Source organism: Dunckerocampus dactyliophorus, chromosome 1, assembly GCF_027744805.1.
Source record: "Dunckerocampus dactyliophorus isolate RoL2022-P2 chromosome 1, RoL_Ddac_1.1, whole genome shotgun sequence".
In the NCBI taxonomy this organism is placed as follows: Eukaryota; Metazoa; Chordata; class Actinopteri; order Syngnathiformes; family Syngnathidae; genus Dunckerocampus; species Dunckerocampus dactyliophorus.
Window position 1 is genome coordinate 23,040,872 of NC_072819.1, and position 26,683 is coordinate 23,067,554.

The 26,683-nt window shown below is 42.3% G+C and overlaps 1 protein-coding gene across 1 annotated transcript; it reads left to right on the forward strand.

Moving 5' to 3' along the window:
• Nucleotides 1–1,047: 1,047 nt before the first annotated feature.
• On the forward strand, nt 1,048–4,544 carry LOC129182862 (serine/threonine-protein kinase pim-1-like). The gene is made up of 6 exons (XM_054779471.1): nt 1,048–1,417; nt 1,577–1,677; nt 1,788–1,838; nt 1,920–2,286; nt 2,614–2,790; nt 3,099–4,544. The coding sequence occupies exons 1-6, from the start codon at nt 1,345–1,347 to the stop codon at nt 3,314–3,316; spliced, it is 987 nt and encodes a 328-aa protein (XP_054635446.1). The 5' UTR covers nt 1,048–1,344; the 3' UTR covers nt 3,317–4,544.
• Nucleotides 4,545–26,683: the final 22,139 nt, after the last annotated feature.

The window sequence follows — 26,683 nt, forward strand, 5'->3', positions numbered from 1 at the left end:
CAGGTATGCGAAAGAGCACTCGGTGAAGCCGGTGTCTTCCACCGCTGGGACAGGCTGGTCATTGCGTCCGATTAATTCAATTATTTTTCAGGTTACTTGCTTAGCCTTCTGACTGTCACACACATACGATCGAGTGTTGCTCACATGGCTGCGTTAGCTGCTGTTTGACTGATGAGCACACGGTGAGCCTTGAAAACTCACCATACTTAGTCAAGTGTTTGTTCTTCAAATACTGTACTAAATTACAGCTTTTTAATGTGCTACCCCACAACATAGTTTTCGTGGCATGTTGTGGCAGTTGCATTCCACATGGAAGACATGATTGTTTTTGTTTTGGCACACCACTGTGAAGGAAAGTAGGAGGAGGACGCTGCCCAAGATGTTAGTTAGAGCAAGACACTACTTGCACGCAGGGATTGCTGCGGCTTGTAATAGTACTAGCCACAGGTGATCGGCTTTTGTGATCAGTGTTGAAGGGCATTTATCGGCATATAGCGATCAAGTGATTTTTCACGGAACTCAGCCAATAGTGATATGTGGCTCATTGACTGGAGCACCACTACTTGGCTCATAATGTGATGGCGCCGCTACTTCAGCAATGCCGTTACAGTATATGTGTAGTGTGTGTTAGTATGCATGGTGCAAATTATCACTTTAGTTATAAACGCTTTGTGTGTGTGCGTGTGCGCGTGCGAGTTATATTCATGGTAGACAATATAGTCAGTTTTCCCGCGAAAAATGGGACATACACGGGGGATAGGCACTTGGCTTTGAATGTTAGTCTCCTCCCCCTAAATGTGAGTTCATAACTCCTAATTCAAAGTCCCTCTCTCCTCCCCCCCTCACACACACCATTTTGGCGCGCTCCGATTCCCGCCACGTCTGTGTCTGGCTGGGTAGGTTATGGAGTTCACTCTATTTTCATGCCGCTGATTGACGTGAGTTTGGACAGCGGTTTCGCCCTCCGATTGGCGGAGAGAGCGGAAAGGGGCCGAGAATGGGCGGGGGTGGTAACACCCTCTTTACTACCACTTTATAACCGTCCTCCCCCCACCAGCTTCTTGTTACCAAAGCCGGCGTCGGGCTTAGTGGGGCACCGTTTATTTATACCGTCGACTTGTACGCATTTGTTTACAAAACAACGCGGAGAGGGACGACATTTTTGCAACTATTTGTCCTCATCTTGGATAAAAGCGGGTTTTTTTCCACTCTATCCGGATGAAAGGATCTCTACGGCATTTTGTTTCCTGCGACGTGGATACGACACATAGGAGAACCGCACCAACTGGATTATAACTAAAATCCAAAATATATACGTTTTTTTAAAATTTATAAATTAAAGGAATGCTGCTTTCCAAGCTTAACTCCCTGGCTCACATCTCCACCGACATGCCGGCGAAGCTCCAAGTTCATGCAGGTTAGACGCCCTTCTTTTCCTAATGGAGGCGCAGTAATGGCGGCACTACTCAAAGGAGACCCTCATTCACGATTAACAGCAGTATTTTAACATAGACAGCACCTCATCTGTGGCTAGGTTTTAACCGTCAAGTGTGTGTGTGTGTGTTTGTGTGTGCAGCGAAGGAGCCCTTCGAGAAGCTCTACCAGGTTGGGGCGGTGCTGGGCAGCGGTGGCTTTGGCACCGTCTACTCCGGTACGAGGACGTCCGACGGAGCTCCGGTTAGTACTCATCTAGCGTTTTACTAATCATCTGTATGGTGTTTGTTGTTTTAAAGGTGATTTTGTGTTATTATGCTGTGTTTTGACGTGGTTTCCCCCTCTCGGCTCAGGTGGCAGTCAAACATGTCGCCAAGGACAGGATCTCCGAGTGGGGAGAGCTGGTGAGTAATGGTCGAAGCACATTTGAATTTGTCTTGTTTTGTGCCACTAGTAATTAACTTGGTTACCCATGCATCTTTCAGCCTAATGGCTCCAAGGTCCCGATGGAGATAGTGCTGTTAAAGAAGGTCGCTACAGGCTTCCGCGGCGTCATCAAGATTCTGGACTGGTTCGAGCGAGCCGAAAGCTTCATCATAGTCATGGAGAGGCCGGAGAACGTCAAGGACTTGTTCGATTTCATCACGGAGAAGGGGGCTCTACCGGAGGAGCTTGCCCGCAGCTTCTTCCGCCAGGTGCTGGAGGCGGTGCGTCACTGCCACAACTGCGGCGTGGTGCACCGCGACATCAAGGACGAAAATATCCTCATCGACCTCCGGACCGGGGAAATTAAGCTCATCGACTTCGGCTCCGGAGCCCCGCTGAAAGACACCATATACACCGACTTTGATGGTGAGTCGCCACCCCCTAGATTTGTGCATTGCTGCATTTGTTTACATTTTTTTACGTATAGCCAATGATGGCACATGTGCTTTGGCGCCCTCCAATGGCCAAGGGTGGTAATTTTTACAACTCAAAGTTTGTAAACAAAGTCACATGGCTGCTCCCCCGCCCACACATGCTCCTCTTCCGCTCACACACAAACACAAGCCACGTCACGCTCCCTGACACCTGATCCGAAGATAACGCACAGTGGATAAACCTCCTGCACACTTTCATAATCATGTTCACTGAATTATAACGAGTAAAATTATTGACTTTTTGTTCATTTTTTTAAAGGCACAAGAGTCTACTGCCCACCTGAGTGGATTAAATACCACCGCTATCACGGGCGCTCTGCCACAGTGTGGTCGCTGGGTGTGTTGCTGTACGACATGGTGTGTGGCGACATTCCGTTCGAGCACGACGAGGAAATCGTCAGAGGGCAGGTCCTCTTCAGGAGGCGAATCTCTGCTGGTAAGACCCAATCATGTATAAATATTATAATTTATTATAATATATATAATATTAATAATAATAAAATAATGAATCAATAGAAAAGTCTCCAAAATAATCCGGGAGGGCCCAAAATAGATATATGGAAATATACGTGGAAGAAACTTGTGGCCATGTAGAGACGGAAACGACATGCGTCTAAATAAGATAAATAGCATAAAGCTGTTTATTTTAGTTTATTTAAAGTACAATGTATATGCATGTTATGTAAGTAATGCATCCTTGAATGAGTTTTGCATCTAATATCTTAATTGGCACTCTTCTTGCAGAGTGCCAGCAGCTGATCAAGTGGTGTCTGTCTCTCCGCCCGGCCGACCGGCCATCCTTTGAGGATATCGTCAACCACCCGTGGATGCAGAACACATCCACCTCCACGCTGCTGCCACAGGCGCCACAGACAGACAAGTCTAGCACAGAGATCAAGCTGCACAGCATCAGCCACGAGACCTCGGCCTTCACGCCCACTGCTGTGGCCGTGGCGCGGTGATGGTTAATAGATAAGCTTGGACTTGAAAAGACTACACATAAAGGGCAGGAGAAAAGCACCATTCTCAAGTAAAAACACACATTCTCGTGCCTCGTTTTGATTTCACATCATCGTCAGACCACCACTGGACTCTTAATGTGGGGGGTGATTGTCAGCCTCTGCTAAAGACAACAGCAGAACACGTGCACGGACAACACCGAGTTACGTAACCCGTTTGGGCTGCAGATTTGTTGCTCAAAAGTGCCTTCTGTGAGATTGTTGGTTGGGGGAGGGGGGGATTTTTTGGGGAGGGTCTCACCTGGAAATACTTGAATTTCTGAATGCAAAAAGTTTTCAGTTCTTACTACGCTCAAGGCTGTATCTTCTTGGTTTTTCCACTCATGGGCCTAGATCAGTGAAGCCTATGCCATTAATTTACAACCACTGCAACTACTACTACTACTACTACCACTCCAATGTCGTTATAGCAACCAGACAAACCTCGCAGCTCTGACAGCATCCTGTGCAAACAAAACACAAAAACACTGGACTTACCTCTCCTTTACCACAACATCTGCCTTTCTTCTTCTACAAGCAAACGCCACTTCCTTTCTTTGTTTTCACGTGTCACACCTAAATGCACACATCAATGCAAAATCAACCATACCCTGAATGCACCATCCTCTGCTCTCCTTGACAAAAAAGTTCAAATAGTGCCTCACACAGGTCTTAAAAAATTGTCAGTGTATGAATTGTATAATAAGGTATTTATTTTTGCTGTGACTCACGATGAGCTTCTTTTTCTTATTTATTATATTTATGAGAAGAATTTCGGCTGTTCGTATATTTCATTCCACAGTCACTGAAGGGCCCACCATTATTTAAAAAGACAAAAAGGCAAGGTTATTTTTTGACCATATTTATTATGGCTTGAATTTTTTTTGTTTTTTATAAAAAGGAGCAGACGCGTTTGTGTGTATGTTTGTGTATGTCCTGTAAATAACTGTAAATAACTTCCCAAAGCACTTCCATGTTAGTGTATCTGAACACTGAACGTCTACTGATCGTAACTGTTGGATGCTGTGTGTGTATATGTGCGTGTATGCGAGTGTGTGTGTGTGTGAGAGAGAGATAAATGTCATTTGGATGCATGGTTGCAGCTTGGATTGTTTTTTGTTCAGATTAGAATTGTAAGTAAGTTAGAAATTATTTTTTTATATGAGTCCAATAAATATTTTTGTAACAATGACACTGGAGTCTTGTGTATTGCTTCAACACATACCTATCTAGTCAGAAGACCGGTAAAGCACAATTTCTTCATTATGGATAGATAAATAAATACATACACTTATCTCGTCAAGGGGTTGTTAAAATGCAATTTCTTCATTATGGATAGATACATACTGTATACCCATATAGTCTGAGGTTTGGTAAAACATAATTTCTTCATTAAGATACAGACATAACATACTCATCAAGTCAGAGGGTTGTTAAAATACATGTTTTGGTTGTGGATCAGAAAACTAGTTGCATATCTAGTTGCATAGATAGATATACCGATCTAGTTTGGTAAAATACAACACCTTCATTATGGATCGCTCGATGGACAGGTAGATTAAATTCAACAGAGTGAATATATCTACCTAATAAAACTGCAAGTACATGTTTATACTGTATGAATATTAATATTGATTATTGTGTACCACATTACAATAAGATTTTTTTTTATTTTGTATTTTATATAAATACTTTCCATATTTCCCTTTGTTAAATAATTGCAATAATCTGACAATGGTTGGTAATAAATATGTAAAGAGTAAATCAGGGCCACACGGTGGTCTAGTGGTTAGCATGTTGGCCACACAGTAACAGTCTGGAGATCGGGTTCGATTCTCCCTTGGGCATTTCTGTGTGAAGTTTGCATGTTCGTGCGTGGGTTTTCTCCGGGTACTCCGGTTTCCTCCCACATTCCAAAATCATGCATGTTAGGTTAATTGGAGACTCTAAATTGTCCATAGGTATGAATGTGAGTGTGAATGGTTGTTTGTCTACATGTGCCCTGCAATTGGCTGGCGACCAGTCCAGGGTGTACCCCGCCTGTCGCCCGAAGTCAGCTGGGATAGGCTCCAGCATGCCCCGCGCCCATAAAGAGGAGAAGCGGTATAGAAAATGGATGGATGGATGGATAAATAGCCATCAGATAAGAAGAGTAAGCTTGCCAAATAGTGAGCCCACATTTACTGTAGCATTCTACTGCTTTGCTGAAGCAGTTACTCACTAATGATAATTCTTAATCTTCACAATAAGATGTCTCTTAGGTCACATTTAAATGATATCAACACCTCAAAATAAGCGCTCTAACTGAAAAAATGACAAGACGGGTGGCGGTAGCTTGAAACTGCCAAATGGTGAAAAGTGCTGTTAATGTCTCTACAAGTCAAACTTGATTAATATATAATGTGTGTAACTGAACAACATTAATACAGTGATTCTACACAGCATATGTGGATTGGAGGCCTTGTTGCTGAGTGGTTTGGCACCATGGCATTATCACCGACAGGCTTTAATCACCACATTGCATTGGCTCGTAGGTCTGAAGTAATCAGCGGGATGGTGCCTGGGCATCCTCGTGGGTTTAATCCCACTAACAAGCTCCGCACGCTCTACTGGCTTAATCTCAGACATCCTAGGTGGCGATGGTGACCAGCGGGCAGTGAAGCTGCTCACCTGCATATAGAAGGCACTGAACACATTAATCAGTCGCCATGCTCCCAATGGGACTCAGACCTGCCCCCACCCTCCAGCAAAGATTTACACAACAGTAAATTACATGGAGGTTGACAGCACTGCTCCTCACTTACTGTATATAACTGTATGTAGGGTTGAGTGCTACATGTGAGAATGCAAAATTACAAAAGAAGTTCCAATGGGAACTCCAACTCCATTTTATGACATTCACTTGAATTTGACTGCATTTAATTGTGGCTGTGCAGCAAGGGGTCCTTGGGTTCGAATCCATTCTGGGGATTCCTTGTTTACAATAGATGTATCTAATGTATCTGTGCATTGAGTGCATAGAGAGAGTGAATGCCATCACAGGATGTATAAATACACTGTATCACGGGCAAAGGATAATAATGTAAATCAAATAAATAGGGGTGTCAGATTTGACGAGATTTCTTGTTTGGACAAAAACTGTCTCGAGAGCACAGGGCAGGCAGAAGCCAATCAGACTGTGGTCTATGGCATTGCTACTATGAATGATAACCAAACCAAATGTGGGTTTTTGTTGCCTCAGGTGATCAGGTGTGTTGATATTAGTGATACTGATACTTCTGATACCAGTTCCTCGTGCTCTATAATCAATTCTCAAATCAAAATACCAATACTTTTCATACTTCAAACATTTGAGGTAATTTTTCTCTGGAACGTTTGTCTGTTGAAACGATGACCAATCGTAAACGGAGCCATGTGTGAATTGTGAATAAAGTTTTAATTCTTTTAGTAGTTCTTAATAATTAATCATTGATTTTGATGGTTTTATTATATATATATATATTATATATATTAACCACAATTTGTTTAGCTGATTGATTTTGATTAACTATGGTTTGTTCTAGTGGGAGTGGGCTCCAATACACTACATACTGTACGTGTTTCTAATAGGAGTTGAGTCCTGTCGTAGGCCATATGTTGTGATAACCATGAAACTGGACATGTGACATGAAGGAAGCATCTCTTTCCTGGCTGCACAGTACAATATGGCTAAAGCGACAATAACTGCACCTAAAGAAAAACTGAATGTTCTCCACAAAGTTAAACATAATTAACTATTTATTTATTGTTTCTGTTAGTATTATTAATTGGTCTTTTATTGTATGTATTTACATAATAAATGCAAATTTACAGCAGCAGGATAGAAGGACAAAAGAGCTAATGAAGCAGATGAAAGAATGGCTTATATCAAACAGAACATTTTTTAAAAACATAAAAAAAAACATGTATTATTATTATTGTGCTATTTACTTATTTAACCAGTTATTTGTTCATTTATTTAGGCTGAAAAACCCTTGTGCATGTTTTGCAACAGAGAACCACAAATTCCGCTGTTCAACTTATTAATGCATTAATTCAAAGCTCCACGCAAATAATTACCAGACAAATGAGATCCGAGTGTGTGTGTGCGATGCATTGATGTAACAGACTTTTTCTTTTGCAGCGTCTTACGCTGCAACTCATTCGCTGCACGAAAATTGCGATGTATCACAGGTGGTTTCTGCGAATGTCTCCGAGGTCCATTTCCTTTGTCATTCAGAGAACCAGAAGGCGACGCATATGCAAGGCAGTGTCTTCTTGACACAGATGGAGAGGTGTGTGTTTGTATGTGTGCGTGAGTGTCTCTAAATGCCTGAAACTGGCAGGGTTTAGTGAAGAAGTGAGTCATCACAAAAATAGGCCGCAAGAATCTTTCAGAGAAAAGGCACCATGATTAAAATGATAACCAACGTGTTCTTCTTCTTGCATAATTCATCAGTGAAAGGCCAATAGGAGCAGGCCAGCTCCGTCCTGTTCCCGTAAGTCATGTAGTAAGCACACTTCAGTTGCATAATCAGCTACTCATCTGTTCCGACTGTTCAACTGTGGTTGGGTAATATTGACGGAAACATCGCTCATCGCCCCCCCCCACCGCCCTCTCATCTCCTCATCTCTTCCTGCTTGATGGTGAAGATGCTGCAATGCTGCCACCATTCCTAGAAAGATGGAAAATAATGTGTGGGAATGGCAGCTAAAATGACCTTTGTACTGTACCTCACCTTTCAGCAAGCATTTCATTATATCTTTTCAAGGGAAAATACTAGCGAAATGCAACTTGGATATTCTTTAGAGTAGTCAATGTACGCCTTGTATAGCAATTTCCATTGACTGTCCTCTGTAAATGACTCGTCACAAAGCCTTTTTGTCAAATAGTTGGCAACACAAGTGTGTACATTTCACAGTGAACATGTCCAAAGTGTGAGCACTATAGTTAAATAGCACTATCTTAAAGGGATAGTACAGATTTTTTTGACATAAAGTTGTATGACATCCCCATCAGCAGTGGACTATTTCAACAGTGACTTACCCCCACATTTGGTCCCGCCAGTCCAGTTCTGGTCGGATTTCTGTGACGAGCAATGTAGTTCTCCTTAGGTGCTTGGTCATGTAAGTAAAGAGTTTGGCTTGTCAAGACAACATGTGTTCAAAAGAGTAATACATTTACATCATACAAATTTCTCCTAAAAAAAAATCAGACCTCACAAATTGCTTGGCGTTATATTTGTCTCCCGCTGTGTCCCTGCGCACGGTCGCCTCTCTATTTATACTGTTTTGAGAAGCCAAACTCTTTACTTAAATGACCCAGCAACTAAGCAGAACTACGTTCCTCGTCACGGAAATCCAACCAGAACTGGACTCGCGAGACCAAATGGGAAAGTAAGTCACTGTTGAAATAGTCCCCTGCTGATGGGGATGTCATACAACTTCATGAATACAACTTTCTTCCACCTTTCAATGTCCCATGTTTGGTGCTCCTGTGCAAATTCCAAACCAGCAATTTTGTGCTGTTGAAGGAGACAAGGCTTTTTAAGAAATTTTTTTCTTTAAACCTTTCTTCTACAAAGGCCGTCTGATTATTGGACTGCACTTGGCACCAGTAACAACTTTCATTTGAAGCGACGATCGTCCTGTGTCTTGACAAACAGTCGGATCTTCAGGTCCGGCTCAGGGCTGGTGATATTTTTTGGGGTCTACCACTTCACTTTTTTGGACCATAACCCTCAGGATACTTTAAGAAGTTTCAAATGACTGTTTTACTGTGTCCAACCTCTGTAGCAATGGCACACTGCGAGAGACTTTGCATCTGCAGCTCAACAATCCGACCATGTTCAAAGAGAGAAAGCTTTTTGCCTTTACCATCAAGAGATCATGACCGTGCGAATACTGGACAGAAAATTATATTGAATCCACATTTTTGCCAGGATTTCGGCTTTGAAAGGCTGTGGTCTTACACTTTTGATCAGATGATGAACAGCCTATTTCACTTTAATAAACTCAATAAACTAATAAATAACTTTAAGAAACTCATTTTTTCTTGTTTCACCCTCATTTCTTCTTTTTTTTCCTCATAATATTACAATCTTATTGTGTAATCACAACGTTTTCACTTTAAGGTGCAACTTTTGTCTCTTAATAATTTGACTTTATTCTTGTAAAATGACTGCTGATTTTTCTATTTTGCTGTTGTTTTTTACTTTTCTTGATAAAATTATATTTTTAGAATGTGCCGCTTAAAGAGAACCAATACAAGACTTGCACCAGAAAAATGAGTATTTAAAGATAATCATAACGCATTGTTTTGTTCTCATGAGAACACAGCATCCTAAAGCAACACCAGCATATTTTATCTACCTAATGAGGCCTGAAACCATGACATCTAGGCTGTAACTCTGAAAATGATCTGTCACATTTAATTTTGTATATCAAACATCATTTTTTGTTACGGAGCCACTGGGTATAGTCGTGGTTGTAAATTTGATTAATAAAATATCTGTTAGCAACTAGAAGCAACAGTAAGTAGTGGGGCCCGTCTGGTTGGTTTTATTTGGTGGTTTTTGCAATAAATGTTGCATATTACGGAAGGCTTTCAATTGGTGTTTTGGGAAGAAAAACGACTCAGTGAAATATCGTCACATTGTATTTTCTGTGTATATAGTGACAGCTTAATGGAAGCAAACAATAACAATTTGCTCATGAGCGTATGCGCCTGTGGTGGAGTTATTTATTGCCTCATTAAGTACGACCGCAGACGCCTCCCCTGCTTTGATTCATCTGCATGAGAAGACAGCCAACAGTCATCCTCCTGCACTTGTATTCACATGAACCCAAACCCCATGTGGAATTTGTTTTCATGTGACTCAGACAGGGAGAACACGGCGCTGGAGCCGCACCTCGGCGCTGCCATGGTGGCTCCGACGGGGCAGCAGAGGCCTTGCTTGGCAATTCTATGGCGGACACGCCTGGACACGGTATTAGCGAGGAGGTCTTTTTTAACTAAAGGTGTCAGGAGGTTGGAACATGCATGGAGGTCTGGGAAAAACAAAGTGATTCTGTTTCAATCGGGGGTGTTTTCCCACACTGTTCCATGATGCTTTTCCCAGGAAAACATGACTTATACTCCTATGTGAGATCATGGGAATCAATGGTCATGTTTGTGCTGGGAATCTCGACACCAGGGGCCCTCAATTACATGTGTCCAATGGACAGGTTTTTCACGGCAGACACTGCGAGGGCCAGATGGTACTGAAAAAAAATAAAAATAAAAAAGATTTCTATATACTGTACTGTATATACTGTGTGTGTGTGTGTTCATATATATATTCGGCGACTCACGAGACACCCCATTTGCGAGACGAGACGATTGGATCCACGAGAACGAGATGAGGCAAGATTTTAACGTTAATAATAATAAAATTACAAAGAAAAAATATGACTTGACAAACAAACTTTTTTCGTTACAGCTAGCATGTGGGAGCTGACAATGCATGTAGCAGGACTTATTTCGATAGGACCACCTATTTCGACTATAAAGCCAAGTGCGGGATAAGTCACAGTTGATGGACTACACTGCTGATGTGGCTGTCGTACAACTTCATGCCAAAAAAATCCAAACTATCCCTTTAAGAGCAAAATGCGTGAAGTTAATTCCATCAGCAACCACTTCCTCAAACATTTCACATCTGTAATGTGTTATTTAAAAGTAGTGAGTAGTTTTGTTTTACATTTGATCATTCAGCGCTTGCCTTTTTTTTACACTTGCATGACAATTAAGAATGCCTGTACAGTTAATAAAAACGGTGACAGCTTCACCCTGGAACAGAGGTTTTCTATTCATTGTCTATGATGTTCCAAAGACGAACAAACTCTAGCGCTCAGAGTTGAACGTTGTCTTTTATTTAACAACATTAGCTGTGAGCAGCTTTCCCAGGCCTGGCAGCACTTCTTGTGGGAGTCCAGGAAGTGAGTGTGGCCGCTCAGTGTTTGTCTCCAGGATGCCTTTTGGGTTTCCAAGGTAGTGGGAGTATGTTGTCTGAGCCAGGGGGTGACCCTGACTCTGTCTTTGGCCAGTTCCCTGAGCCGCTGATAGGCTGCGGGATGGGGAGGCAGCACTTTCTGGAAAGCGAAAGGTTATGGGAATGGGGACGTTGAGGAAGCCAGGGTGAATAGAATTGGACATAATCACAAAAAAGGCTTTGTTTGGCATTCTTGATGGTTTTGGTTAATGTCACGTACTTCGCTCTTTTATTAACTTCCGTCAAACGTTATTTAAGTTGCACTGTCACTTTAAATGGGAGCAGTTAGAGAAAATATGCAATAACATGGACATTTTTGGTTAAAGTTAGTTCAAAAATTTACCCTGGAATGACCTTTGACCGTTTAATTCAACTGTCCTATAATGTTATCAGAAAAATGGCTGCAAAAGTGTTGAAATTGTGCATAAACTGATTTGGACCTTTGATCTCAGCTGTCTCAATCATCTTGAACATCTCACATTATTTGACAAGGATGATCGTTTCCTAATATTTAGCAATGAAATGGAGCAATATACATTCGAAGGTGACACTGACCTGTCTCTGAATTTCTTTTTCCCCTCTCCGAATGTTTGGAACTCCTGTTTCAATTTCGGCATCATATTGAGCTGAACAACAGGAGAGGGTGTAGCTCAACTTGCCATAGCTGACATTATGTCGGTCCTCTTTAGATTGCAAGCTATTTGAAAGTGCACCAGCAGCGCTTCTGCTGGTTAGAGTCAAGTATCCATCCATCCATCTTCTACCGCTTGGGGGGCAGCAGCCGAAGCAAACTCTGACACCGGTCATATAGGGAACAAACATCCTGAATTAGGTCGCCCTCCAGCCCATATTCCGAGAGAACTCCCCACAAAATTCACGGTTGAATGCCTTCTCCAATTCCACAAAACACTTGTAGACCGGTTGGGCAAACTCCCATGCAAACCTCAAGGACCCTACCAAGAGTGAAGAGTTGGTACACAGTTCTACAACCAGGACAAAAACCGCACTGCTCCTCCTTAATCCAAGACTCAATTATCCGGCGAATCCTCCCCTCTAGAACCCTTGAATAGACCTTACCAGGAAGGCTGAGGACTGTGATCCCACGATAACACATCCCTTGGTCCAAAGTTACTGCCTCCGATGTCCATGCGATGCTGCAAGACACGGCCACAGCATCCAAGGCCTTAAGGAACTCTTAAGGATCTCATCCATCTCTGGGGCCCTGCCACCTAGGAGCTTTTTGACAACCTCGGCAGCCTCAGCCCCAGAGATAGGAGAGCCCACTGTCGTGTCCACAGGCACTGCTTCCTCATTGGAAGATGTGTCGGTGGGATTGAGGAGATCTTCGAAGTACAGTGTTCCCTCGTTTATCGCAGGGGATAGGTTCCCAAATTCGCCCGCAACAAGTGAAATCCGCGAAGTAGCGAATTATATTTTTTTACAATTATTATATATGTTTTAAGGCTGTAAAACCCCTCACCATACACTATACACTTTTCTCAAACAGACATTAACGTTTTCTCACATTTCTCTCTTGTTTAAACACTCTCAAAGTTCAAATTTCGTTATAAATTTTAATGATCAACCTATTAGGTTGTACCCAAGAAAGTGACTCACTTAAGTGACTCACGTGTATTTCACTCATCTGATCGTGCCTTGTTGTCCTGGCGCCGTTCGGCTGTTGCAGTATTGTTTCCTTGTTAAAACATATTGCTCCTGTCGTCGTATTTTCCTTACACGGTTAGCTTCTTCAGTTTGTTCTATTGTTTACTATATTTGCGGTTAGCAAGCAGCTCACACGGTTAGTTAGTTTGGTAGCCATGACCACCACAGGAGACAGCACAAAGGAGATTGATTGAGAATGGTCTACAGCCAGTGGGGATGCAGAAGACAATGGGCGGTGCAAACAGAAGAGAGAGAATAGAGAGACACCGCCGCCTACAACACTCAACTTCCCACAATGCAATTCTTCTGAAAGAGAAAGGGAAAAACCTTGACAATTAAATTACCACATTGTTACATTACCTGATCTTTTTCCATTGTATCATTTTCCCATGTATTGACTGGTAAAGACTACATTGGAATACTTGAAGTGACTAAATGTATTGCAATTGATGTGAAATGGATGGAGGGTAAATAAGCTTTGCTTCTTCCTTCTACTTTTGGACATGTGGAACTGTGCATTGAACTATGTGATGTATTCTATTGTAACTTGTATGCATGTTCAAATAAGATTAAACCGTTACCATTACCATTACCAATTAATGCACTATATTTTGCCTTAATTACTTCAATATACCATTGGTCAACAATTAGTTCGACAGAAATGGATCAATTCTTAATGTTTATCGAATAGATCATTGAAAAATGTGCCATATAATGTCCCGTAAGCTTTATTTGTTTGATTCCTTTTAATAACGTAAAAAAGCAATTGAAGACCTGAATTTTTTTTCAGTATAAATATAGGTAGCCTGAATGTCCTGAACGCGTTGAACAGTTTGATGTTGGAATGGCTTGAAGCGGTTGAGAAATGTGGCAGTGGTAGCATTTAATTAGTTTTAAGGAAAAGGTTGAATTCTGGGAATATTTTTTACTTTTATTCACCCCCAAAATTTAATCAGTTCTTCCAAATCCCATTTACGACAATTCCTATAAATTTCATCCAAATCCATTCCGAACTTTTCAAGTTATTTTGAACACAAACTGACAAACAAACAGATAAACCATAACCAGATAAAAACCATAATCTCCACGCTGCGCTTGTCGGAGGTGATTAAGTAATAGCTCGCAGTTCTGTTTGGAAAAGGTACCTAAGGTGACATTAGCCTCATCAGAGGTTCCGCCCTGCTACTGAAATTGTGAATAAGGCGTCAATAGAAATTTGCAAACCCCAGGAACCTCTGCAGATGCTTTCTTGATGTCGGAAAAGACCAGTCGACCACCGCCTAGATCTTAGTGGGATCAGCTCGTAACAGCCCCTCTCCACTATGTACCCCAAGAACGATATCGATGCTGAGTGGAATTCACACTTCTCAGCCTTTACAAAAAGTCGGTTCTCCAAGAGCCGTTGGAGTATGAGGCGGACGTGGAGGACATGCTCCTTGAGGTCTCTGGAAAATATTAAAATATCATCAAGATAGATGAAGCAAAACTGATTAATCATGTCCCGAAGGACGTCATTGATGAGGTTCTGAAAAATCGCGGGAGCATTGGTGAGGCCAAAGGGCATCATCAGGTGTACCAGGTGGTAAGCATTACCAAGGTCTAACTTTGTAAATACCCGCGCAGAACTGAGTGAAGAAAAGGCTGGGTCCATGAGCGGTAAAGGATAGCGGTTCCTAACATCTCATTAAGCCCTCGGTAGTCGATGCAGGGCCGTAACGACTTATCTTTTTTGTCCACGAAAAAAACCCTGCACCAAGCGGCGATAAAGAATGTGGATAAGGCCCGCGGCGAGAAAAGAGGATACGTATTCCTTAAGGGCTTGGAGTTCCGGACCCGAAATGTTATATAATTTAGCAACGGCGAAACACAAACAATTGGTGTGAAAAAAGTGCTCCAACTGGTAATCTGGGCCCTACTCCAATCGACGGAGGGGTTATGGAGCTTAAACCATGTGAAACCTAGCAAAACCGGTGCTGCAATAGAAAAACGAATGGACTCGTGATGATTGCGTGGTAAGCGAAGTGACAAAAAGTCCGTCTGGTGCGTGGCCGCCACCAAGAGGCGTCCATCTAAGGAGTGAACCTCCTTAGGCTCTGAGAGCTTAATCTTAGCTAACCCATGTTTTACTACAAACTCAGAGTCCAAGAAACTGTCATCAGTCCCAGAGTCTATCAAGGCTGAGACCTGAATACTATGAAGGAAATAGTTCCTGCAACATGCAGTCTGTGTTTAGTCCAATTGTCCTCGCCTGCTGTAGTCTCTTCCTTAGAAAACTCACAGGAGGCGGCGAGTGATCGTTCCCCGTGAGGTAGACGATCCTTATTTGATACCAGCGAAGCCTCCTTGCTGGTATCAGGATGTGACAGCCGACGTCGCGCTGGTCTGGCCGGACACCTTGATATCTGATGAGCCGGGCCCCCTCAGTACAGACACAGATGGAGTCTACGCCAGCGAGACCTCTCCGCCGACAATAGGCGTCGTCCCCCAAGCTGCATGGAGATCTCTGAAGACGCTGCCGAGTTCGAGGTGGCGTCGTCCGTGTCCATCGCGGGTGCTGATATCGGTCACAGTGATGATCTTCTCCTCCTCGGGGCGCTCTCGTTCTCGCTCCCTTAAACGATTGTCGAGTCTGATAGCTAGATCAATAAGGCTGTCCAAGGGAGTGGTATCGTCTTTAACTGCCAGTTCATCCTTTTAACATGTATTGCTTTGCGAAATATGCCGCGTAGCGCAACCTCGTTATAGCCCCTTTTGGCTGCCCAAACTCGGAAGTCCACTGAAAATGCCGCTACTGACCATCGCTTCTGCTTGATGGTGGCTCCCTGCCTCCCTGCCACGCTGCTGCTGATAAAAAACTAGCGAACGCTGGTGCAAAAATTGTTCACTGGAACCTGCTTCCCCTGAAAAACGAGGGGGGTGAGGAATCTTAGGCTCACGATGCGAGACGGGAACAGTCCATGGAAGTGCTTGAGGCAAGACTACTGCTAGACGGAGCTGCCCGCTCTGGCAGCAAATATGTGCCCTCTCTAATCGTTGCTCCAACGCACCTACGTTGGCAGTTAAGGCAGCAATGGCTTTCATAATATCACGCAGGGACTTCTCGTGACTACCCACGAACTGTCCCTGGTGAGAAAGAGATGAACGGAAATGCTGCGCCTCCACGGGATCAATTTTATGGCCAGATTGTTCTGGCAGGTCTGGCTAAGGCTGACGTTAGGATACTTAAAAAGCCAGTGGAGATAATTGGCGACAGGTGTGCACAGACAGCTCCGCCCCTGCCGGACCAGCCGTGCACTGCAACAGGTGGCAGACAAGCAACACCTCAGCACATGACAGAAAGGACTGGACTGGACAGGACTGGACTTATTACGTTATTCTGTATTATTATTATTATTATTGTTATATATTATTATTATTTTTTATGTATATTGCACTACAAATTGTGATCTCTTCTGTATTTATTTATTTTTTTATTCTTATTTTATTTTCTTATTTTTCATATCTCTCAAGTCTTGCCTTGGTTGTTTTATTTTGTGAATAAGTTCATTATGACATTTTTGCAGAGCTGCTGGAAATGTGAATTTCTCTTGGAGAGTAATAAAGTATCTATCTATCTATGAATCAATCTATGTTTGTATGCATGTCATGGAATGAACAGCGCCGCACGAGTGGCTGCCTTTCAAACAGCTCTGTTTGTTTATTCAAGCACAGCCATGACGTGCGACGTCCGGCATCGGCGTGATTCCCTGGCTACCCATTGATATCAAGGCGGCAGTACCGGGGCTAAGATGGCTAAAAGTCAAGCGGCTCGCAAGGAAGTGGAGCTTGAAGCCTTCGGGACCTTCTATTATCATGGGAAACGTGAATTCACTATCGAGCAAGATCGAGGAGCTGGCAACAACGTCAAGACCTTCAGAGAGTGCAGCTTATTTGTGCTTCACTGAATGGCTAACAGCTAGCGTAATTTTGCCGGCCTCAATATATTTCCATCTGTATGCAGGTCTGTTTTACTCATCTCCCGCGTCCAAACAGGCAGGAAGAAGATTCACTCTGTGCATTGGTTTGCGAGTTTGTCCCATAGAACAACGGCATGAATGGAGTGAGCCCTTTTGTCAATCATACAGTCTCTCTGTCTCGGTGGGTGGAGGTGGGTCCGCTAGCATAGACAGAGTGCAGAATAGTGTAACATAGTAGAAATGAAATTAGTAGATTATTTTTATATTAGATATTTTGTCACGTTCGGGTTGTGTTGTCGGAATGTTGACCCCCGGTATGCAGAGACAAGGAGATGGCGTGCCAAAATAAAGGTCTTTTATTGATGTATAACAGGGGTAAACAAAAGGCGACAGAGGAAAAAGGCTCTGCGATAACAGATACAAAATCCAGGTGAGTAAATATCTCAGGTTACAGCACTGTCTTGGAAACAAGGAATACGGGTAACAATGACAGTCACGGTAGGTGCAATGAACCAGCGCCGTACGCCTGGCGACGCTGGCCTTTTAACAGCCGCTAATTGTAATTGGCTACAGCTGCCACCAGCCGTAAAGTGGCTGCCTCTTCCACCCAACAGGAAGTACCCCTTGCCAAAATAAGAGCGCAGGACAGGAAGCACTCACCCCTGTCCTGCGAAACGTGACATATTTCCTATATTTTCTCATTGTACTAAGTAAAGTTAAAATCTCCCCTCGACCTCATAGACCCAATCTCGTGTACAGTCTCGTCTTGTGGACTGAGTGACCCGTGACACCCCTAGTTTTTGATATACGCATTTTACCACTGAGTTAGTTTAACCATAATCTGAATAATAAAAATGTAAATTGCATTTCGGTGTCCCACTTGAAACACCCTCTGTTCACCACTTAATCTTTGCTGCGGAGGAGCAACAGCAAATCAGGAGGGGAGCTTAACATGAGTCGACAGACATATGACATCGACAAAGTGAGGTTTATGTGTGTGACACTTGCAATCGACCCACACTAACTTTGCGAGCTTGATGTAATGGGTACCCCTGTTCTAGGGTAATTAAAAATTTCTAAATTCATTTCATTTAGGGGAAGACATGTGAAAAAATCCCCAAAAAACCTTTGTCCATTCTTTTGCCGCTTTCGTGTATCATTTCCTGTAAGAAGATTCAAAGCAAAATGTGTAGACAGTCTTTATGATATAAAAGGAGTAACCGTGAAAAGATGAAAAAAATAAACTAAGAATAAAGTAATACATTTACAGGACAAGTCATACCTTTTAACTCTATTTCTACAGGATATTTAAGTTTTTTCATAAATAAAACTTTCATAAATAATACTTTTTTCCTCATAGCATATTTTTTATTCATAAAAATACTGTTATTCTTGTAATATTATGAGTTTTTTTTCTTCTTTAATCGTATTACTGTTGGGGCATATTTTTGGTTTGTTTTTTACGTTTTTCCTTTTCAGCGTAGCCTGAACAGTGTAGCCTTTGTCGTATTACATGTATTACATTGTTCTTCTGTAGGTAAATGTGAAATTATATTTATCTTAGGCGTAGACATTTGAAAATGTCAAAAAAAATAGTCTTATAGTCTTTCTTGAGTCATTTCCTGCAAGAAGATCCCAATGTAACCAATACAAAGAAGTCAGTTTAAGTCAAACACGCATGAGTCATTCTGAGCTTAACTGTATATACAGAAGCATTAATAGGGAAATTTCCTCCGTTCCCTCTATGATGACAAGTCAGCGTAACAGTTGACAGTTTCTGTTGATGTTTGGTACCTGCCCTTCCGGCAAAAGGAGAACAACAAGGTCGACGAACAGGCTCGCAACCAGGTCAACCAGGTTGACCTGTTTCGGGTTACGCGTCCACTTGGAAGAATCTGGGTGGGACTATTGAGTTTCACCTCAAATATTTATGTCAAAGGTTACTGCGACCAGACCACATGATCGCAGCATCGTGATGTCTCAAAGTGGAGAGTCAACAGTGATGCTACCCTGAGGGGCTTCTTGCTGTTTTATCTCTCCCACAAAAAAGAAAGCCACCGTAAAACATGCACATATGACTGAGAATAAACAGGGATGTCATCACTTGGTGGGATTGAGGAGAGAAAAAACAGATAAGAAAAACTGGTGAGAACTCATCCATGGCTTCAGGGAGATGCCGACCAGGGTAACGCGACATTCCAGTTGGCTGACTCCACAGCGCCTGACACACGGTCCTGGCGGCTGCCGTGTACTTTAAGGGGAAAGGTCACTGTTTCCTCCCCTCGCTGTTAAAAGAGTGAAGGATAAGACTGACAGTGCTGAGTGAAGGCTGGGGAGAGTATTTTGGTGCTGTTAGAACACACACATGGATTGTCACACTGTCAATAAGCATGTGTGTGTCATTGCCCTGTGAGTCACATGGTTGTTATTCTCTTCTTGTGCTCTTTATGCATGCTTCACCTCCACATTGAACATTTTCACTGTGCAGTCACTGTGCATTTTAGAGATGGCACTGCCCAACCCAATTCAACAAATGACACACAGTGTTTACTTCTTAGCAATACATTTTTTAGACTTACATTTTTTTCTCTGTTCCTGAAAAATAGCATACATTTCCCAAAACACTGCGCCGTATTTTCTTTATTAGGACATCATTCGCGAGTGCTGCGCACTTGTGTCAAAGGCGCACTTTATTGTCAAAATTTGAACCTTGTTTTCAAAATTAGCACACATAAAGCAAAGTAGGACACTGCACTGCTAAATACAAAACACCTTTTCTCACTGTTTTTTGACATGAAGTATAAAAAATGATAGTCCTCAAAAATGACAACATAAATGCATCCTATAAATGAACCAGAGGGGGCCATTGCAGTGCCTGACTGCACATTACAAAATAAAAAATAATGCTATACAAAAAAATACAGCACTGTATTGTACATAGTATGTATGCAAATATCTACACCACATCTGCATCAATTATTTCAGCCTGGTCAGGCCACAGGGCCTCATTACATCACAAGTTATGCGTTCTCTGGCCAGGCAATGAGGATAGAAAGACCTAGTTTGTCTGATCCAGTCCTGACATGCATCAACACAAATATCATCACATGCCAAGACTATTGATTGCAAGAGATTTTCCCGAATGTATAGCTGTCACTCACAAACCTTCCACCTGCATGGAGAGAAGAATTCTTCTATAGGATCCAGAAAAGGAGAATATGGTGGCAGAAAAAGCACAATAACTTAAGGGTTCATATCGAACCATTCTCGAATCAGGCCTCTATGAAAATTAACATTACCCCAGACAACAACAAACACCGTGTCTTCTTGCCAGACACCCTGCTGCACCCATGTCAGTAGGCCTTCACAAAGTCCATCTAGGAACGTTAACAAATGATGGGTGTTGTATGCACCCAAAACAGCATGAATGAATTACTCCAAGATTGCTTATTGCAGCACAGAGGGTTACATTGCACCCATGCTGACCTGGGACGTCGACTATAGCCCGCTGTCCAATGATATTTCTGAAGTTGCAGGACCAGCCAAACTCTGGAAAAAAAGGGCAACTTATCGTGGGGAAAATACGGTAGCTGTACACGCAAGGTTTTCACTAAAGTTCTTACAAGTGTTAAAATAACTTAAACCCTGTTAATATTAAAACGTAAAAACAACAAAAAAAAACATCAAAACACCCAATTCTAACTTTTAAGACAAATACAAAAGGAGTAATAAGAAACTGAACCGGAAACAGATGTGTCTCGCATCTAATTTATAAAATTCTTACTGGTATAAAATAAAGCTAATCGCTGTTACGAGTAGAACGCAAAAACGATAAACCACTTACGTGTAACTTAAATGAGGCACAACAGAAATTTTTAGCCATATTGCAAGTGTTCGCTTAACCAACCAACGCAAGGGAATGGGGAAGTCACATCACGGATGTGCCTCACATCCTATTTATAACATTCTTACAAGAAATGTAACATTATAAAACATAAAAGTAATAAAACAGCAAATGACAAAGGCATAAGGCCACAGTGATTCACTTCAAACGCAACTCATTGTCCTTAATATTTTTATTTTATTCTTTTTTTTTGCGAGTACATTGTGCTCTTTACTCACTCATTATCCAACTATGCTTCTCTCAACTATGAACCCTTTCATTAGTTGTCACTATTATATATTTCTTATTATTTATCATGACTGTTATATCATTTCTTTACAGTGACCACAACCTTGACTCCTATTTTATCACACTGCTATGCTACCTTATCTTTTTCCCAAGTATTTGAAACTGGCAAAGAGTACATTTGGAATAGTTTCCTATGAAACTTGTATGCCTGTTTAAAATAAATTAAACCATTACATGACCAATTTGTGATATTCTTAATTGTTTTGTCGTGTAAAAAGAAGTAACTGTAAATCTTAGTGCACAGAAACAAAAAACACTGTCTTGATAATGTCTCATAGTGCTTATAGTGTTGTTTTTGAGTTGTTTCCTCAGTGCGTATCTGTCTGACTTCCTGTTTCTGTTCCTGTAAGCACTTTAGTTTGTTGTTCGAACATCCTGGTGAGTGTGGTCGACATGTGACCATTCTTTTTCATTGGTCTGTGGGGCAGTTATGATTGAGCCCGTTAAAGTCTGCCTAGCAACAAGTAACCAGGACACAGAATCAGAGCAAATCTGTTGTCTGCAGTCTTCCATTTGTCAATGTTAGGTTTTACAACTAATTGTTTTATATAATAAAGACCCTGACCAAGTGTGGTTTCCTACGTCATGCACCACATAAAAACACAACTGAATTGTGCAACGATGGCCTTGTGGAATAAGAACACATTTCCTGCCTTTGCAGTAAATCGTTAGCCTTGGAGCACGCTTGCCGTCACCCGACAAATGTGTGATTACTGGTGATGAATGCGATTAAAGCACTCTACCTTTGCACTTTGCCTCTCTTTCTAATCCCCGCTTCCTTTCTGCCTTAGCAAATATTTGTCATACCCTACACCACCATCACGCCCACCCACCCACACACTTTCCCATTAGCACCTCCCCCCACTGGCTTACCGTAAAGATGCTGCCTCAAACACTTCCCCATTCCTGAAAGACCGATAAAGAACTGTGATGTGGCAACACTGCAGCTTCTGCTAGCTAGTGCTGACAGGATGTGTGTGTGTTTGGAGATAATGTTAAACAGTGTTGTGGCACCTTGTCACTATAGGAAGTAATAAAGGAGATGACTTATGATTAACTTTGCAACTTGAAAGTCATGCAGGTGCAGTAAACGTGTTTTTATAGCAATACAACCAAGGGTGTGGTAATATCCTCTGTAAACGATCTGTTCATGTCTGTTAATATGAATGATGGCTCAACACCAGGAAAACCACTGTCTGATATCTCGATTGTAAAATTGCACAGTCAAAAAATAGTTTACATCACCGTTCAAACTTACAGAAACAGAAAGTATTGCCAGAACATCAATATATACACAAATACATTTCTGACAAATAACACAAAATTCATCAATTATTATTAGTTAGCTCAGTAGCTTGATATGATGGCAGCGGCTGTCTTTTATCGCCGCAGTGATAACATAGCCTGCGCAATGTGATGTAATCAAAAATAATGGAGAAACATGGAGAAAAAAAATATGTCGGGTAAAAAAAAAAAAAAAAACTTTTGCGAGATCTCGCAAAACAGTTTTGCGTTCCCTTGCAAAACTCTTTTGCGAGATAACGCAAAACTATTTAAGAGACTGCGGTAAAGTTAGAAACATATGACATATGGGACTCACCACTCACCACTCTTCACTCCCACATCCCCATCCCAGCCATCCTCTACCCCCCTCTCCATAACTGATGATCAGGTGAGAAGTCAGCTGAAGAAGATCAAGGCAAGGAAGGACCGGACGGCATCAGCCCTAGAATCCTCAAGGACTGTGCTGACCAGCTCTGTGGAGTTCTCAGCCACTTGTTCAATCTCAGCCTGAGCCTGGAGAAAGTCCCGGCCCTGTGAAAGACCTCCTGTGTGGTCCCGATACCAAAGACACCGCGTCCCAAGGAGCCTAACCACTTCAGGCCTGTTGCCTTGACCTCTCACCTGATGAAGACCATGGAGAGGATTATCCTGAAGCACCTGCGACCCCTGGTGGGCACTCAGCTGGACCCCCTGCAGTTTGCTTACCGGCCTGGGATCGGAGTGGACGACGCAGTGATCTACCTGCTGCACAGATCACTGCTACACCTGGAGGACAGCGGGAGCGCTGTGAGGGTCATGTTTTTTTACTTCTTCAGTGCCTTCAACACCATCCAGTCGTCACTACTCAGAGTGAAGATGGAGAGTGTGGGAGTAGACCAACACCTGACTGCATGGGTTATAGACTACCTCACCAACAGACGACAGTATGTGAGGCTCCGTGACTGTGTGTCTGACATGGTACTCTGCAGCACAGGTGCCCCTCAGGGTACGGTGCTCTCCCCTTTCCTCTTCACCCTCTTCACCCTCTTCACCTCAGACTTCACACAACTCCACTCAGTGTCACATCCAGAAGTTCTCCGACGACACAGCCATTGTTGGTTGTGTTTCAGAGGGGAATGATCTGGAATACAGGACGGTCATCAGGGACTTTGTCAGCTGGAGTGAGCTTAACCAGCTACAACTCAACACCAGCAAGACAAAGGAGATGATCATTAACTTCCAGAGGAAAACATCTCACTTTACACCGGTGAACATCCAGGGAGCGGACATAGAGTTGGTAGACAGCTACAAATTCCCGGGTGTTCACCTTAACAACAAGCTGGACTGGTCCGTCAACACCCACGCCCTCTACAAGAAGGGCCAGAGTCGCCTCCACCTGCTGAGGAGACTGAGGTCCTTTGGTGTGTGCAGGACTCTCTTACGGACTTTTATGACTCCGTGGTGGCCTCAGCCATCTTCTATGCTGTGGGCTGCTGGAGAGAGGGCAGCACGGACAGGGACAGGAGCAGGATCAATAGGCTGATCAGGAGAGCGAGCTCTGTCCTGGACGGTCCTCTGGACTCCGTGGAGGAAGTGGGGGAGAGAAGGATGTTGGCTAAGCTGACATCCATCATGGACAACACCTCTCACCCCCTACATGACACTGTTGTTTCCCTGAGCAGCTCCTTCAGCAGCAGACTGTTACACCCACGGTGTAAGAAGGAGAGGTTCCGCAGGTCCTTCATACCGACCGCTGTCAGGCTCTACAACACCTGCACCAACTGAACCATGTTGTAGTCACTATGCATTCTTTACTTGCGTATCTTGCTTGCTGCTGTAACAAGTGAATTTCCCCGCTGTGGGATAAATAAAGTACAAATACAATACAATACAATACAAATATTCAGATATTCAAACCATAAATGACGTCATTGGCTACAAATATATATACGAAGCAAAAGTTTGTGAAAATGGACTTTTACATAATTTAGGGCAATTTTCATTAGGTTGTTAAAAAATTCACTTCTGTAATGTGTAGGACCACAAAACACACCTCACACATCAAAGGCCTTCTCCTGTTCATACTACAGCAAAGACTTTGGGAAAATGTGCTTTTAAATAATTTTGGGGAATTTTTATTGTTTAATAAATGCAATTCTGTAACATGTCCGTTCAATTGCTTCACTTGGCTTGATTTGTGAGGTGAATTTTGTGGTTCTTCTCTTGACAGAAGTGATTCTATTGAAAGTACAGTATGTTACAGAAGTGAATTTATGAAACAATAGTCATAATAAAATTCCCAAAAATGATTTAAAAGCACATCTTCCCAACTAATTGCCGGTCCGACACATTACAGAAGTGAATTTATTAACAACCCAGTAAAAATTGCCCTAAATTATGTAAAAGTCAATTTTCACAAACTTGTTGCTTTGTATATATTTTTGTAAATCTAAACATAGTCAAGGTGTTTTTATTTACTTTTCTTACTGAGGAGTTGTCAACATTGATGCCGACCACCATAATACAGAAGAAGAGGAAGACATTTGTAGACGGTCCCTGCACTCTGGTCTCGCTGCCGGCTTCTCATACAGATCAATATAAGTCAGACTGCACAGAAGACGGCTTGTTTTGATAAAAACTGTGTTGTAGCTGTTTGTCTGTGTTGCCACGGTTGGAAAGAGGTATGGTTTGCTGTGTTAGAACCATTCACTTGGGAGTTATTGATCCTGGAAGTTTGAATATGTGAATATGTTTCTAACTTTAATGCAGTTTCTTAAACAGTTTTGCGGACGCAAAAGTTTTGCATTATCTCGCAAAAGTTTGTCTTGTTTATTTATTTTTTCTCCATGTCCCCTCTGGGGCTCCGTAATAAACAGGTTTTCTGTGCTCCAACTACAAAAATATTCAGTTTATTAATATTGAATCGGACTTTGCTGAAATTCACTTATCACGGTGCTGGACCAATTAACCGCGATAAATGAGTGATTACTGTATATGGCACGACATAAAATAATCAAAATCAATTTTGTTGCTTAACTTTGATACATCCAAGACTAATCACCACTAGATTCAAGATTCAAGATTCAAGATTCAAGATTCAAGAGTTTCATTGTCATATGCACAGTAAAACAGCAGTTATGCTATGCAATGAAATTCTTATTCTGTTCATTCTCCCAAGAAAAGAAAGAAAACAAAAGAAAGATTAAGAAAATAAGAAACATAAACATAAATACCAATAAATTAAGCAACAACAACAGAAGAGACATTAATACAAATAAATAATACAAATAAATAAATAAATAAATAAAGTGCTATGAGTGTGTGCGTGTGTTGCATGCAGCGTGTGTGAGTGCTTCGTTGAGAAGCCTGATGGCCTGTGGGTAAAAGCTGTTTGCCAGCCTTGTGGTCCTGGACTTCAAACTCCTGTAGCGTCTGCCTGATGGTAGGAGTGTGAATAATGAGTGTTGTGGATGTGTGCTGTCCTTGATGAGGTTGTGTGTTCTGCGTAGGACTCTAGTTTTATAAATGTCTTGCAGTGAGGGGAGGGCTGCCCCAACAATGTTCTGTGAGGTCTTGATCACCCGCTGGAGTGCCTTCCTATCACGTGTTGTACAGTTACCGTACCAAACAGTGATGGAGGCGGTAAGGACACTTTCGATAGTGCATCTGTAGAAGCAACTCAGGATTGTGGTGGACATGCCAAATTTCCTCAGTCTTCTCAGGAAGTACAGTCTCCTTTGGGACTTCTTGATGATTTGTTGGGTGTTGTGAGACCAGGTGAGGTCCTCGCTGATGTGTGTGCCAAGGAACTTGAAGGTTTTCACCCTCTCCACCTCAGTCTCATCAATAAACAGGGGTCACACTAAAACCTAATGACAGGGAAGTCATGTCGCAGATGTGCCCAGTGTATTGTCCTTTTCTACATCGCAGTTTCAACATCACTTCCTCACTCTCGCGTTTTTTTCTAAAATTAATGAATTAATTGATGATCGCTGTTTTGTGGTTGACTATGGCCTAGTATTAGACAAAACATATTGAAATTCAAGTTATATGTAGTATTCTGGTCACTAGGCGTCAGTAATGACACAATGATGAGACATGATATTACATTACCTCACTACCTTCACACTGAATGTAGTCAGACATGGCATGTTTTTTATGCTCTAGCTTCCACCCCTTTTCTATGCCGCTTGTCCGTATGCCG

Excerpts from the sequence above, each read along its gene's own strand:
- LOC129182862 (XM_054779471.1), top strand. The coding sequence starts at position 1,345 with ATGCTGCTTTCCAAGCTTAACTCCCTGGCTCACATCTCCACCGACATG. Across the intron at positions 1,418-1,576 it reads GAAGCTCCAAGTTCATGCAG|CGAAGGAGCCCTTCGAGAAG; the intron begins GTTAGACGCCCT and ends TTGTGTGTGCAG. Across the intron at positions 2,287-2,613 it reads CATATACACCGACTTTGATG|GCACAAGAGTCTACTGCCCA; the intron begins GTGAGTCGCCAC and ends ATTTTTTTAAAG.